Source organism: Catharus ustulatus, chromosome 3 (assembly GCF_009819885.2).
Source record: "Catharus ustulatus isolate bCatUst1 chromosome 3, bCatUst1.pri.v2, whole genome shotgun sequence".
In the NCBI taxonomy this organism is placed as follows: Eukaryota; Metazoa; Chordata; class Aves; order Passeriformes; family Turdidae; genus Catharus; species Catharus ustulatus.
The window spans coordinates 49,865,401-49,880,837 of NC_046223.1; the positions used below are offsets into that span (position 1 = coordinate 49,865,401).

At 35.1% G+C, this 15,437-nt stretch overlaps 1 protein-coding gene across 6 annotated transcripts in view; it reads right to left on the reverse strand.

Moving 5' to 3' along the window:
- Positions 1–1,815: 1,815 nt before the first annotated feature.
- Positions 1,816–15,437, reverse strand: part of STXBP5 (syntaxin binding protein 5) — a 107,804-nt gene continuing 94,182 nt past the window's right edge. For all 6 annotated transcript variants that reach the window (XM_033054194.2, XM_033054192.2, XM_033054190.2 and 3 more), the window contains 6 exons: positions 13,110–13,349; positions 11,372–11,735; positions 8,812–8,977; positions 7,924–8,035; positions 5,587–5,807; positions 1,816–4,892 (listed from right to left, as the gene is read on the reverse strand). In XM_033054194.2, the coding sequence (XP_032910085.1) occupies positions 4,851–4,892; positions 5,587–5,807; positions 7,924–8,035; positions 8,812–8,977; positions 11,372–11,735; positions 13,110–13,349 (1,145 nt within the window). In that variant the 3' untranslated portion in view covers positions 1,816–4,850. The remainder of the gene's footprint in view (positions 4,893–5,586; positions 5,808–7,923; positions 8,036–8,811; positions 8,978–11,371; positions 11,736–13,109; positions 13,350–15,437) is intronic.

The following is a 15,437-nucleotide window of genomic DNA, read 5'->3' on the forward strand; positions in this document are numbered from 1 at the left end:
ACATGGAATGCTAAAAGAAATAATGATTGACATCTTTTGTTTGATTGCTTGGTGTTTCTGCCTCGTTTCTCTTCTTCCTTTTTTTCCACTTTTTAAAAATTAATGCCTACATCTTTAAGTCTAAACTTCATAAGGTGTAAAAGAACCCAGAAACAGTACACTCATCAGACTTGAAACAGTAATAAGGTAGACATATAGCACATCTTTATAGTGGGCTTAAGAAGAAGAAATCGGCCCAGGTTAGCTTTTCAATGAAAACTAGAGTAAAATTGGTTTAACGGATTCGCCTACCCTACACCCTTTTTACCCTGATTCTGTTCACTTCCGCTCCACAAGCATCATTAATTTCTGTGAAGTATTGGAAGATTTTGTGGCAGTAGCAAAGTTATCAACATCCACCCGAAAAGACTCACATGAATTATCCAGGAAATTGGCTGGCATGAGGGAAGATTCAAGTGACAAGTTGCCCTTCTGCCTGGAGAGGGAGGCTAGGCACTGCAGTCCTTCCCTCCCACACCAGACTCTGTCTGCAGTCAGTGCCTGCCCAGACATGTTAAACCACAAGCAGAAAGCAGAGGGCACTTCAGCCACAGACTCTAAATTTTCCAACACTTATTTCAGATACAAAAAACCCCCAACAAAAGAAACCCACATAAAAACTGACCCTGATTTACATGTAAAGAGCTGATGTATAATCAAAATACACAGAATACTCAAAGAAAATGTTTATCGGACAAACCTCACTTCAGTTTTGGAGAATTTTAGAAGTCCAAGAAATAAAGCTGAAAAAAATCTCTTGTGTGTACCAGAAGAAAACCCAAACCATAGAAAACCAGTCAGCCATGGACTGCAGCTATTGAGAAAACTTTAATATTAGGCTAGTTCCCTATCTTCTTGCTCCATACTTGGAGAATTGTTCAAGGATGTTCATAATGGGAGGTAAAAATAACTGATTATTTTCTGCAAAGCAAAGTGGGCTATTTGTTTTCATTGCTTAGTAATTGTATCATCTCGATATGAGATATGAATGCATTCATAAGCTTAAAACAACTTCTATGGATAATATACATACTTTAAGTACTTTGACTTAAAACTTGAACGTAAGTCTTTTTAAAATTAAAGGTAGAAGTGTACATATAAAAATTATTTAAAACTAAAAGTATATTCTTAAGCAGTATGTATAAATATAACAGATTTCTTTTGTATTATCTAGTAACAAATGTGAAAGTGTTGCAGTAATTTATAAACTGACTGCTGACACAGAATACGTGCCTTTCGTTAGATTCTATATTTTATATACATATTTTGCTAAGAAAACACACATTCTAAATAAATCACATAATTAGCAAAGGTGCCTGAAAGTAATCTGTTCTAAAGTCTTTATTGAACATGTGTGTTTATATACAAATAATGAACCTGAACTGCACAAATGCAGAAACAAAATTAAGGAATAAAATACCATGATTGAATTAAAGTGCAGGAAAAATTCAAGTTTAAAAGTTCAGGTAAGATCAGTGCCATTAATTAAGCAAAAAAGAAAAAACAAACAAACAAAACCAAACAAAAAACCTGAAAATTCCCATGCTTCCAAAAACACCCCAAACCAAAATACCATCAAAAAAAAACCCCCAAACAAAAAAAATCTGAAAACCAAACATAGAAAGGAAAATAAAAGGAAAACTAAAAGGAAAAAAAACGCAAATGAACTTGCTTTCAAAAATCCTCCTTTGGATGTAGCTTTCCAATATCATCTGCCATGCAAGTACCACCTCAGGCACAAAAACTTTGCATAAAGACAGACAAGGAACACAGCTATATATTACTATACTTTATAACTGACTTTTTGCTGAAGAACAAATCACTGGAGATGCCTGTGGTGTAACACTTTCAGACTGATTTGAAATACACACATATTTACACATACCAGGATTCAAAAGTTATGATTTGGCAGGACTAAGGTGAAAAAAAGCTTCTTCAGTTTAGAGTTCCTAATGAGACACACTACAGATAGGTAAACATAGATATAAACAGATAGGTAGCAGCAGGTAGTTTCTTACTTTCATTAAAAAAAAAGTAATAGCTCAATTGTACTTTATAGTTTTCCAGACACTCTAAAAAAATTCACACAACTAAAATGCTAGTGAAAAAACCAGGGGTGCTTCCCTGCAAGGATTTCAATACACTTTGCTGTACAAAAGGTGCACCACCAATAGCACAATAAGATGCAATGATGTGTGTGTGATTGCCTTCCTTCCATTGGGAAGGAAAAAGTAATATTTTAGACTAAAATTGTACATAGCCCCTTTAATTGACCAAGAACCATTTGTGTATTTATCTCATGAGCAATGTCATTAGTCTTCCTATCTAGAAGCATGCCCTGAACATAAGCAATAGAAGAGATTCAACTATGATAGATTCTGTAACACCAAACACACCACTACTCTTCTGGTATTGGCAGATGGTCTCTCATTGCCTCTTATTATTTTGCTTGCTGGTGGTTGTCAAATGTGTCTTGATGAGAAAGTTAAGCATGCTTTTCTTTCAAGCCAAGGTCATCTTCCATTTAATGGTACCATAATTTGTTGAGGAATAATTTTACAATCCTCTCCCCCAGAGCTGACCAGATTAATTTCCTAGGATTCTGTTGCCCTGAAATGTACTTTATCTTCACCAGGTCAAAAAAGAGTCATTTCAATTTACAAATGTGACACAAGGAAGGGGACAAGTATTAGCTAGGGTGGGGTTTTGGGATGTGGTATGGGTAGTGGTTTATCTTGTTTTCTTCTACCTAGGTGTCTCACAAAATGGTGTTCAAAGTGCATTATTTAAACACTAAAAAATAAATTAATAATGCAGAGGCAAATATTGCATGGCAAACAAAGTTAAGTAACTCAAGTAAACATTGCCTCAGTAGTTATGGGACAGAGCCATCAAGAAATCATAATACTGCTTGTTTGAATTGTCATATTCTCATTTTTTAAGTTCTTTGAGCGGTGGGCATAGTAGGGCATGCCCTCATACTGGCAACACAATTAAATTGTTTTTTTAAATTAAATGCTGCTATACATAAAGTGAGAAAACTTATCAATTTGTGCTTCAAAGCCCAAACATATTTGCCTCTCATTTGAAAAGTAATTTAAGAACCATATTCAATATTATCCATCCTTGAGGTGTTTTGTAAGGTTGCCTTATCTGTGTACCTGCAACATCACTTCAAAATACAAATATAACCAAGGTTTTGCTTTGGGAACATTCAGAAAGTTTGTGAAAAAAGTGCACAAAATGCAATGCTTGGAGAAGCAAACCCAAGTGATGAATTTCAGACAATGTAGACCTATCAGCTTCTAAGTACTCCCTTTTATAAAACAAAACCAATCAGTAATTATTCTTACTTTGAGGAAAAAGGTCTAAAGGAATTTTTGAAATGCAAGCATTTATTTTAAGGAATCCTCTCTCTTTTAAAAAGAGATTCCCTGGTCATTCACACTGATATAGCTTTAGTACAGTAGCCATTAACAAGTTAGCTCAGCTGTATTATTTGCCTCACCCAAACTGAATATTATTTCAGGAATGCCTAAAGTTTTCGTGCACACTTTGCCACTGCTTACAATGAAAACACTGCTTTAGAGACCAAATCCCAACTTTAAGACAACTGCCTTAAGTGCTGGGTGAGGCTGAGACAGGTACTTGTAAAATAGCACTACTGGCAGAACTTAGAGTTGCTAAACAACATACTGACAATTATTAACTATTAGATGCTTGCTTGCCATTATTCATGCATCAGCACCTCCATGGTGTGTAAAACTTTGAAAACCTGAGTCCAAGGTTATCTGATTTCATAGTAAAGGACTAAAGGGGCATCTAGAACTTAGTTTTGCTCAAGACTTATATCAGCTATTTTAATTAATGGCTGTAAAGATACATTCTGTTAAACATTTATAAAAACTCACAGCATGAATGGAACCCACAGCCAATTCTAAATGTTACACAACCTGAACCAATAACTATTTTTGGCAAAAATAATATTTAACTGAACAGAAGTTGAAGAATTCTTACCACAAGGAAGATGTTACCACATTTCACATTGCACAACCATAACACAAATGAAAACTCCCAGCATGACACATTCCAGTCATATTATTCACTTGACTTTTTTAATGCAAAAATTACGTATTCTTCTGTTTTGCACGTCACAGAATATGATGTGAATACAAGAATACTAGATCAGGGGTCCAAGAAAAGACTATGCACAGGTCAACTATGTATACAATTTTCAATAAGAAATCTTCCAAGCTTCCAGCTTTTCAAATGAAAGGACAGCAAACTTCAACTCTTCTTCAACAATAATGGTAAATATAGCGAGTCCTGGAGAGGGTAATTGTAAGTCAGCTACTGTCCAGCAAGACAAACAACTTGATTCCAGCTCTTGGACCCCTGATTTATTGCCTCTCCTTACAGGAGAGTATAACACTGGCAGCAATTACAATAGCACAAAAACTTTTGGCATATGAAATATTAACACAGGATTGACCCTGCATTGCCCCTGCCCATCTCACCATGATTTCCCTTTACTCTCTTTTCCACATGTTCCAGTTACCTTCTCTGTTCCAACTTTAGCATAAACAACAGCTAAGAAACACTCAAGTTTGGTTTTTCGTGTGTGTTTCTTAGATATAAAGCTCCTCAGTTAAAGCCAGGACTGAGGTAAAACAGTGTGTCATTTGTGCTAGGAAACAATAGTATCCAGTGGTGAATACTCCTTTAAATTTCAGTGGTCCTGCCAAAATTAATGAAAAAACAAGATTTTTTTCATCAGGACAAAATGAAATAGATGTGATTGATGAGAGTCATCAGAATTGGTACCACTTCTTGTCTTTGTACTTCAGCATCATCTAGAAAAACAAAATAATTGTCTAATTACTGTTTCTGTAATGTACCAAAGCATATGACACAAACAAACAATATGCTTACAAAGCAGCACAAGAAAGGATTTTAGCAAGGCTTCTCAAAGTTGCAAACACATCAGTGAACACTGAGTGTTTAGCATGATTAATTTTCTAATGGTAGCATCATAGTTGGTGATCTAGCCTCAGAAAAAGACATTTTTGGAACAATGGAGAGGTTGCATAGTAGTTTAGAGTGTGGGAAGAAGCCGGGAAGAAAATGGATAAGAACAGCTATTCTATGGTAGTTACTGAGGGAAAAAAAGTGAATTCACACTCATAGGGTTTGCATACAACAGGATCTTTCTTAAGGACAGCAGGAATCTGACATAAAGCATTACTCCACTTACTAATTCAGTGACAATAAGTAATTTTTTCAGTAATGGGGAATGAGTTCCACATATAGAAGCTTACAAGCCACTCCAGCAGACTGCATGCTCTAGAGCAACGTGCCATGAGACAAAGCTGTTCACAATTAGTACTTAATTGCTAGGAGTAACAAGTGATGGATGCAAGGGAGGTATCCTTTATCAGTGATACTGCATGCCCTTTAGTTACTCTAACATGCCTTTGCAGAATTCCTTCACTTGCAGACTTTGCATTTATTTGACAATCAGTTCAATGTTCAGTTTAACATACTCACCTCATGAGCATGTTTTGAGAAAGAATCAGCACTGTAAAGCATAGCTGCAGTTTTTTCTTCCAATTCTCCCAGTTTCTGTCCTCTTTCATCCAGTGCCAACCGGGCTCGTGCCAGTTCACCAACTACACCAGATGCTGCACCTTTGACACCTTCAATACCTCCAGGTCCTGGAATATGCTGGGCAAGACTCCTTGATGCCTTCCCAGATGCTGATTCTCCAACTGGAGGCATTTGCAAAAGCAGCAAATACAGAATAGTAAATTTTTCTATCATTATTACACAAATATCACTGAAAGTAGTTTATAAAGAGGTGTAATTTCTTTGTATGGAGACCAAAGACCCAATTGTAGGTATGACTATGAGCAACACTCACTCCTCTGCTTTAGCAGATGTTACTACATCAGAACTGAGACATTCAAATATATTTTCAAGTTTCCAGGCAGGTTATAAAACTGTAACCTCTTCACAGCTCAAGTGTGAAATTAAAATTTTCATGTTCATCAGCAGAATTGTTCAAAAAACAATTCACCAGCACAGTTATAGCTTATTTCACGTGCAACGTGTTTTGAGTTCAACAGACAAAGCAGGATTTTGAAAATAAAAATTGTGGTTAGTTCTGGAAGTGCTTTGCTGGTATGTAAGCCAGCCAGCATGTTTTCACCAGCAGAAGTTTCTTTTGATGGAAGTTCAATTTTATATGCAGACACCTGAAGATTAGGGGTTTATGCTGTCATTACTGTAAAGACCTTGGGGAAAAAAAAATCTAAAAAGACAGCATGGCTGCAAGAACAAATCAGCACAGTCAGCTGAACAGCTTCAGACTCCAGTGATGGCACTGACTACATTGACTTTGCTCATAATGGGACATCGGCCACCCAGCTCAATCTAGACACTTAATGTGCCAATCTCATGCAGAATTATATACACTACAGAAATCTGAGTAATTGTTTTAAACAATGAAATATGGTTTGAATATTTTCTCTTTTTTTACCTCTAGGAAAAATAGTATTAACTGGTTAAATATGTTTTGATGCAGTATTTCAAGACTCTCTGATTTGATTTTATGATTCTATTAAGAATGATTTACATTTAAAATAGTACCAATAAACATCTTTTTGTGAATTCCCAAAATAAGAAAGCAAAATCATTTCACTCAATTCACTTCCACTGTGACCCTCACGGTAAATATGGCTCCTTTAAAGATATTCTCAAATGTCTTTTGAATTGTCATTGAACTCTATCAGGCTACAATTCATTAGGATTTTTTTCTTCCATTCAATACTATTTTCCTTGAAAAGATCCAAGTCAAAACCTAATGGTGGAAACTTGAAATTATATAAAGAGATAGCTTCTAAAGTTACAAGGTATTTTTCCTCTGTCTCAGTCATATTAAATTATAATTTGTGCACATAAATTTCTGTACTGGAATACCTGAACAACCTTTCACAGTATTACATAATCATATATAAAAACATCCAAAAAATAAATCTCTGACACAGAAAGTGACCTCTAAATGTCTGATATTTGCTCAGTATGTACAGGCTCAAGTAATAAAGTCTAATTTTTACTCTTAGAGATCAAAAGAGCCAACATAAAAGAAAGGACTAGCAGGGTGCCTTCTCCATTTTGACAGATACATTTCACGTTAAAAAGAAAAAGGTTCTTAAAAATAACCTTGCATCTAGCAGATATCTAAGTATATAAATGGAAGTGATTTTCCTTAAATATATTAAATGCTAAATGACACCACAGAAAAAATAAAGGGGAAAAAAAAAGGTGTAATTAAAAACAGTGAGAAAATTATAAAGCAATTAAAGTTTTGCCAAATCTGAATTTTACTGCCCTATAAACAGAGAACTGAATTGAAATATCATACCGTTCTGTCCTTGCTGTCATTCCTAAGGCATCTCTGCACAAGTAAAACAAGGAAAATCTGGCAAATAACTGAAGAGACTTAAGTTTTAATTTTCTCACTGTCCACAATAGAATTATCCAAAAGCAGTCCCTTTCAGCTTATCAGCATAAATAGATCATAGTCAGTATTACAGGCTTCATAAAGATGAATAAAAATAAGATTACAAAACAAGAAACAACTCACCTACTGCTGAATAAATGAGCTAAAAGAACCTGTGGAAAAAACCCCAACTCTTCTGATCTTGTTCGTAAGGTGTACAAAACAAAATCTCTGAAAAATGTATTTGTCACTCCCTATTTTACTTTCCTCTTCACAAAGGTAATGTTCTATCGACATAGAAGTAACATAGTAATACATTTATCGAGTATCACTGGCTTCCTCGGGAAGAAATACCAGAAAAATAAAAACTAATAATAACTTACAGAGTTCTTCTCTGTCAAGTGACTGTGCCCCACCTCCGAACAGGCCTTTAAAGAAACCCCTGTTTGGTGCTTCTGGTGTTTCTACAAGAGTGAAGAGTTCACCCAACATTTCCTTTGCCATGAAAGAGAGATATAACAAGGCATAAATTATTAAAAAGAATGGAATATTCTTTCACTTTCAGGAATTACTGAATGGATTTCAATTTCAAAATAAATATGCTTCAATAGGCATCTGTCTTTGCAAGGTGATGTAGGAAACAGAAAAATAAAAACATATGAAATTTGTCCAAATCATCTGCTTGTGATGGTTGCAAGCTTAGAGCTCATGGAATTCAGAAGCAAAGAAATGCATTTGAATGTCTGACTTGAGTAAAGCTTATTTGCCCCTCAACAACTTCAGCAAGACTCCTGACTTTGTTCTATTGAAACTGTATCTACAAATACTTATATCCTCATGGCAGTACAAAAGTAGAGGTTGCAACTCCTGCTATTTCATTATTCTATACAACTACCAAACTGAAGCAGGACTGAGAATTTTTCAGGCTATTAATACCCCTGAAACATAATAGCTTCCTTCAAATATCCTGAGTTAGCATTCCCCACTTGTGTCAGCACCAACCTCCTCCACCATCAATTGATCAAGGGAATTTTAACTGCATGTTAAAGGAGGAAATTTCGGGTTGATAAAAACAAAATTAAGAAAGAAACTGATCTAGCTACAGTAGCATGGGTGAAACAAAAATTTAAGGTAGAAATGATTAATTCAGAATCAGACTCTACAGCAAAGGAAAACAAAAGGGGAAAAAAACCCAAAAAGAACAAAAGCCTAAGTGCTCAGCTCAGACTGTATCTAAAGAAAAAGTGATTTTTAAAAAAAGAGTTCATTACCTGAAGATTTTCACATGTTTCTTGGCTGTAGGTGAGCCTCTGTATTTCAGTTGGTGAGACAAGATAGAGCGCTTGTCCATTATTGGTGAAGCAGAATGTTCTGGCTATCCGCATATTGGTCAATGGCAGGTAATATACATCCAACAATGGCCTTAAACTTGGTAAACTTAAGGAAAAGAATTTAAAAGCCCATTAAATATAGTAGAAATGTCTATTATTGATCAAATGGCTCAGTTTTAAACTGCAATACATAACTTTTTCTCTTCACCATCTGCACGAGTACCACATAAACAGGTATCATTTAATGACGTTACAGAATCTCGAAACATCAAATTTTTCAAGGTAGCACCTCAAAAGTGAAATTTAAATATCTGCATCACAGATGCACTTAAAAGCATATTTTAAAATGATAGTCTTAGCATGTAAATCACAAATTCTCTATTTCATGAATTAGCATTACTTAATAACTACCAAGCTATTTTGATAAGTATCTACCAAGAGTTTGCAATAAAACATCCTGTCTCTTCTCTCAGGTTAATAACTTCTCCTTGGCTAAAAATACAAGTCTAAAAGATCTCTCCTTGAGAAAATCTAGAAATATAACAAGAGTGTGCTGTCAAAGGAAAGCAGAATACAGTAGCCTCAAACCATCTTATGAATTAAGTCCCCCTTTTTTCTCTGACTAGATATTGAAAAGTAAGTCCTTTTAGAGCAAAATTTGCTTACCTTGTATTTCTGATTCTGTACATATAACTGCAGAACTACTGAAAAACAGACAGCACACTTGGGCTAGAACAATATTCCCCTACCAAACATTCCTCTCCCTCAATATGGTAATAAATGGAAGCAAGAAGGGACAAAACACCTAATTTCTTGACAAGTAGAACCCAAAATAAACCACTGTCTCAAACATTCCCTGTGAAGTTGTTCTTAAAAAAAAAATTACAAAAGTTGTTAGCTGCTAATCCAAATAATACAATAAACAGCTTCTGCTGCAGACACCATCCGCATAATGTTATTAATTCTAGACACCAAAAAAGTAACCAAGGGGCAGACTGAAGTTAAAAACAAAGAAAGATATAGTAAACACAACAGGCTGCCTTGTTTTGTTTTTTCTTTTTCTATCTTCGCATGATGCTGAGATGGCCTTTGGAGACAAGTTTTAAAAGTGAGAAACAAAAAGCAGCATTCTCTTGTAAGCATATCACCCAGATTATGACACCTTTGCCATGCATGCATCTAAAATAAGAATATTCCTAAGAGAGTCAGTAACAGGGAAGTGTTTTGCTTCAGATCAATGGGAGCATAAAACATTCCTACAACTTCAAAACACAAAAACATTAGATTAGATAGAACAAGCGTGACATCCATGACAGCATTGTCATAGTTTCTGTTACAGATTTGCTTGTTACTAAGTCCTATCTGAATTTATAGTCATTAAGTATTGGGCAGCTTGGGTATGATTCACTGCTCTGACAACTTTACACAAACTGCATGTAAGGTCCAATCCCCAGCAACAATTCATGCTTACGAAATGGAGCTCAGCACTGGAGTCCAACTTCACCACACAAGGTAACAATGCAGCACTTAAAATTTAGCACATATGCAGAGCTCATTAGAAAACAATGAGGGTCCTGAAGAAGACAGATTTGTTTCAATGTATCATATCTGAACATTACTAAGTTCAGTTTTAATTAGGAAAAACAATACTGTTTGTCTTGCAGGGTGAGCAGCATTTTGTAGGGATGTTTAGAGCCCATAAAACATGAGATATGCACCAATGGACTTATAGACTTACATACCACAATTAAAAAGCAAGTTTTGATTGTTTCAGTTTTAGTTTTACTCCTAACAACTTCCTAAAGAAATATTGTTTACAGAATTTTCCAAGCTGAAAGCATAAAAATACTCTTTTAGGAACTTCACTGGCATAATGTTATAGAGCCATGTTCCACATTCATCTTATCATTAGGCCACAATGATAAAGGGCATGAAAATTACATAGATGACCTGTAAGTATATTTAAACACTACTACTACTATAACACGTTTAAACTCTTAACTTAAACCCCTTACTTTAGATTACTTTTTTATACAACTGCTGGCAGTTAAATCTTGCCTTCATAGCCTGAGCTTAAGGCCTTTAAGACACAAGCAAGCTACATAACAAAATATTGAGGCATGAGTGTGATGCAAATAGCTGCACAAAAATAGGCAGATTTCTGGTCAGGTACAAGCTAATGGTCTGGCTCCAGGTAGTTTTCTCCATCAGAGAGTAAATCCAACATTTAGACAAACTTAAAGTCATGGACCTGTATCTCCTGTTTGGAACAATGTGTTGAATCAGTGTAGCTTGAGCTAAAGTGGTAAACTTTTCCATGTCTTCAAGACAAAACTAATAGGAATGTGCAATCAAAATTATTCAGGCTTACATGTTAGAGAATCGCCAACCCTGAGTGAATGTAATTTTTTTAAAACTCATCATCTTGTGGAAAAGGAACCTGTGTAGCAGAAGAATATTTCTTCTTTTTATATTTAAGTTATTGTCAAACAGGTCTTACCTAAAAGTCATAATATGTCCATTGGCACAGAAACATGCAAGGCAGATACTATTATTCAACGACACTATGTCTCCACGAAGAACAAAAGAAGTCTCTGTTATATTTTGCTTATAAATACAGTTCTGAGATGGCAGTGAGATAACTTTCGCTTGCTTTTCTGAACATATCACTGCATATTGGTTTTCACTGATTTCCTGAGAGGAAGAAGGGGACACTGAGACAGGTCGTCGCTTTTTCGCTTTTTCTTTTTCATCTTTGTCTTCGTAGTGTTCTCTCCAGGGTTCATGTGCTGGTGGGACCAGAGATCCTGTGGTGTCCAAAAAAGCCATTCTCAAGATTGCCCCTTTTAGCCTCAGGATGGTTCCTAGGAAAGAGTAGTTAAGCACATTTCTAAAACAGTTCTCCTAAATTGCTTTTCAAGCCACAAGATATTCCTTTAAGAAGCTAGGAGAATGAAAAGAAAACAAGATTTTCAGTTTGCCTCCCTAGCAAAACAGATGTACACAAACTTAGGGCACTTCTCTAAAAACCAATGATGCACAAATGTAATCAAGAAAATGTTAAACCAGTTTTCAAGAGTAAAGTGGGTGCATACTCTTTCATTAACTTCAAGGGAAATGTATTTGTATTTAAGTTCAGTGTCACAAATGCAACACATTTAATTCTCTCCTGATGAATACACAGTATGTTTAATATCAACAATAAATGTTATTAGTCAAAGGTGAGCAGCACCTTTTCCTTCAATTGGTTCAGAAACAAGCATGGGCTTTTTTTAAAATTTCTCTCTGGCAGTTCACACTTGAATCTAATTCTCTAGCTTGAAATGAAAAAGCTTCCCTCCTTACTGTTTAAATCACTGTCTCTGTAGGCCAGATCTTAAGCAAATAAATTTTATTTTACTTTCATTTATTCACACATAAGTAACAACATGCACATTTGCTAAGTACAAAATATAAAGCAATATCTTTTCAGGATTTTGCTGCAGATCCAAAGAGAAAACACACTGCCTAGTCTGCAGCATTGCCTTTATGACCAAATGTTACCAAATCTGACTACTGCTGCCCATACTTCAACTCAATGGGCACAAAGCCATATCTGGTCTAGGTGTCCACTCCTAATCATTCCTATAATCAAATAGCATTGCAATTTGTATGTTTGATACCATCTGTGTAGTAAAATGAACTAAAGCAGCATGTTCTGCATGAGACAGTGGTAGCAGGAAAGCTAAATCTATGACTAACAGTATATCCAATAAACCATTAATACGTATTTACAACAAAGTCAGTTGCTGTGCTTTCACAGAAATCTAAAGGAATATATTTATCACTAATATTTCCAGCTAGTTGTTCAATTTACAGTCTTAGCTTGCACTTCCTCTTCTTGCTGCAGGAAAACTGATTGGTTATTCTTACCTCCTGATTAAGAAACAATAATAAACTGAACATTTGATATTATTCATCTCTTTTGCTATCTCTGTTTAACAACTGCAAACATTTTTTCTCAGCAAGTACACACTTAAGTTGTATTTTTATGTTTTGTGAAATTGTTCTTTACACTTCTCCAATTTGAGAAAAACAAAGGAACCAGTCTAGCTTTTAAATTTATCAGCTAAGTCAATGGTATATGTATTTTTAATTAATCAATAACTGAAAAGAAAACCCCAATGAGTTTTTTAAGAAACATGAAGAACAACAATATTTTATCAAAGCATACTTTAGCCTGTTTGCTTTGTACATACCACTAGGAGAAACAATGACTGGCTGAAGAAGTCTTTGCTCTCCTCCTGGGGGTAAGTTAAGTACAATGACAAGCACGGTACCCAGCGTGGTCCCAACCCACAGGCATGGGGAAGGTGACGTATCAGCCTTTCTTGTGAAAGTCTCACAAAAATGAAGAGCTGAAATTGCCTCGCGTGACTCTTTATCAATGCTAGTTACACTAGAACTCCGGGATCGACTGAAAGAGTTGTCTTTGACATCTGAAAATAAATCAGTATTAATTAAAAAGAATGGAAAATTGGAGGGATTAAGAGAATTTAATTATTTTTTTGTTCTTTAGCATCAACTAACAGTTAATAATAATGATAGTGCTTTTTGTAGCCCTATCCTTCTTTAGTCATATTTCCTTATTCACCAGTTTCCAGCTGTTTCTTGAGTAAACATTCAATCTTTGTTGTAGAGGTTTCCATTAGGTAATTATCATGAACAATTTTAAGGCATATTTCTATCCTCTAGAGCCACAGAATAATAGTCATCAAGTCGCACTCCTTTAAAAAAGTTGAATTACAAACCTCTCTGCCAATTAGTTCATTGATCAGATGAAAAAATATTGGCTCCCATGGAAAACAGCTAATCTTAGGAAGATACAACTATTTTACTTTAGGAAATGCAGTGGCATCCACAAAGCATGATAGCATGGAACCTTTAATGACTCACAATACTGTTTTACTTCAGGAAACTGTGTGCAGGAGATCTAACAGGCTATTTATACAACCCCAAACTTCTGGTAAGAAAAAAAAAATGCTACCAAATGCCACCTGGTACTGTTATGTAAAGCTGAAAATTTCCACTTGGAATGCTGTAGCATAGTGCCAGTAACAGCACTAAAGCCTTTCTGGATGTCTTGCTCACTGTTTAGCAACAAGTGAATTCTAATGTTAAAAGTAAATTGTGCTGCTCCACTCTTGCTGTATGTTATCTGTAGGTGTGGCAATACCTAATGTATCAGCAGACACTGAATTTATCTGTGCATTCACAAATTAATGCTATAGTTTCTCATTTTGTAATTAAGAAGTTTTAGCACAAGACATCCCTCACCAGCAAAAGTTTGATGCAATTAATATTATGCTTTTTTAAAAAACAACTCAAAACTCTTTTGAGTAGGGTATAGATGCAATTGACATTTTGAAGCAGGATTAAGAGCTAAAGAACAACATTCAACCATGTACTATTTGGAACTATTAATATGTTAGTTTCATTAATTATTGAAAAACTTTCTACAAAGAATAGCTGACATGCATTTGGAAAGCATACATACTAGATTTCAACTGACTAAAGACACACATCTACTTAACACAAACAGTGAATCTTCTCAGGAGATAATTGCCTCATTCCAACAAGGATAGAAAAAACCACTTTCCTGTTTAATTTTAGCTGTCAAATATAAAACATGGATTATAGAAATGAACTCAATCACTCAGATGTTGACATACTAAGTTTTCACATTAAAACCAATAAATCCAGTGTGAAACAATGAAAACAATAATTTGTTTTTTTAAGTCTTCTAATGACCACCACCTCTTACAATGCTTTTTTCAGACTTGATTATTTGCTATTTGAATGTTTTTTTTCAACTTTAACATGGATTAATCAGTCTGAATATCATCAATCATACAGTAACTGCAATAAGCACAGTTTTATATGTGCATTTGAGAGTTCTAGCTAGTTGATTTGAAGAGTATGTATACAAATTCCAGAAGCATTGGAATGGACAGGAGAAAATCAGTAAAAATGAACTTGTCAGATAATATGGGTATTTTTGAGAGTGGACAATCCATTCAGAAGAGAGAACAGACAGCTGAAAGTTTAACTACTTTAGTGCATCCTACTTATCCTGAAGTCAAGTAAGAAGTTTGTAAATGGATTAGATTCAGATGAGGAGGAACGAAGAGCAGTGTGATGAAACACTACACAGCATCAGAAGGATGGAAAGATGAGGCTTTTTTGAGGAAGTAAAGCAAGGAATAGCACCTAGTGGCAGTAACATCTTAATCACTGGATTAGAACACTGAAAAGCAATGGTATTATGCAGACAAGGATATGATCAAGATAAGTTCTGTTTTAGAAAGTGGAGGATAAATACAGAAACACATAGCTTAGATTTTATCTGTTCAGAAAGAAAAAGGAGCTGGTTAAAGATCTAAAGACAGAAAACTAATTTGAAAGAATAAGATCATGGAAGAGTAGGTTTCAAGAAGCCATGGAAAGAAACGAGAGACAATGATGATGATTTTAGGAGAAAGGCATTTCAGCTGTCTCCTTCAGCCAGTAGATATGGCCACGTAAGT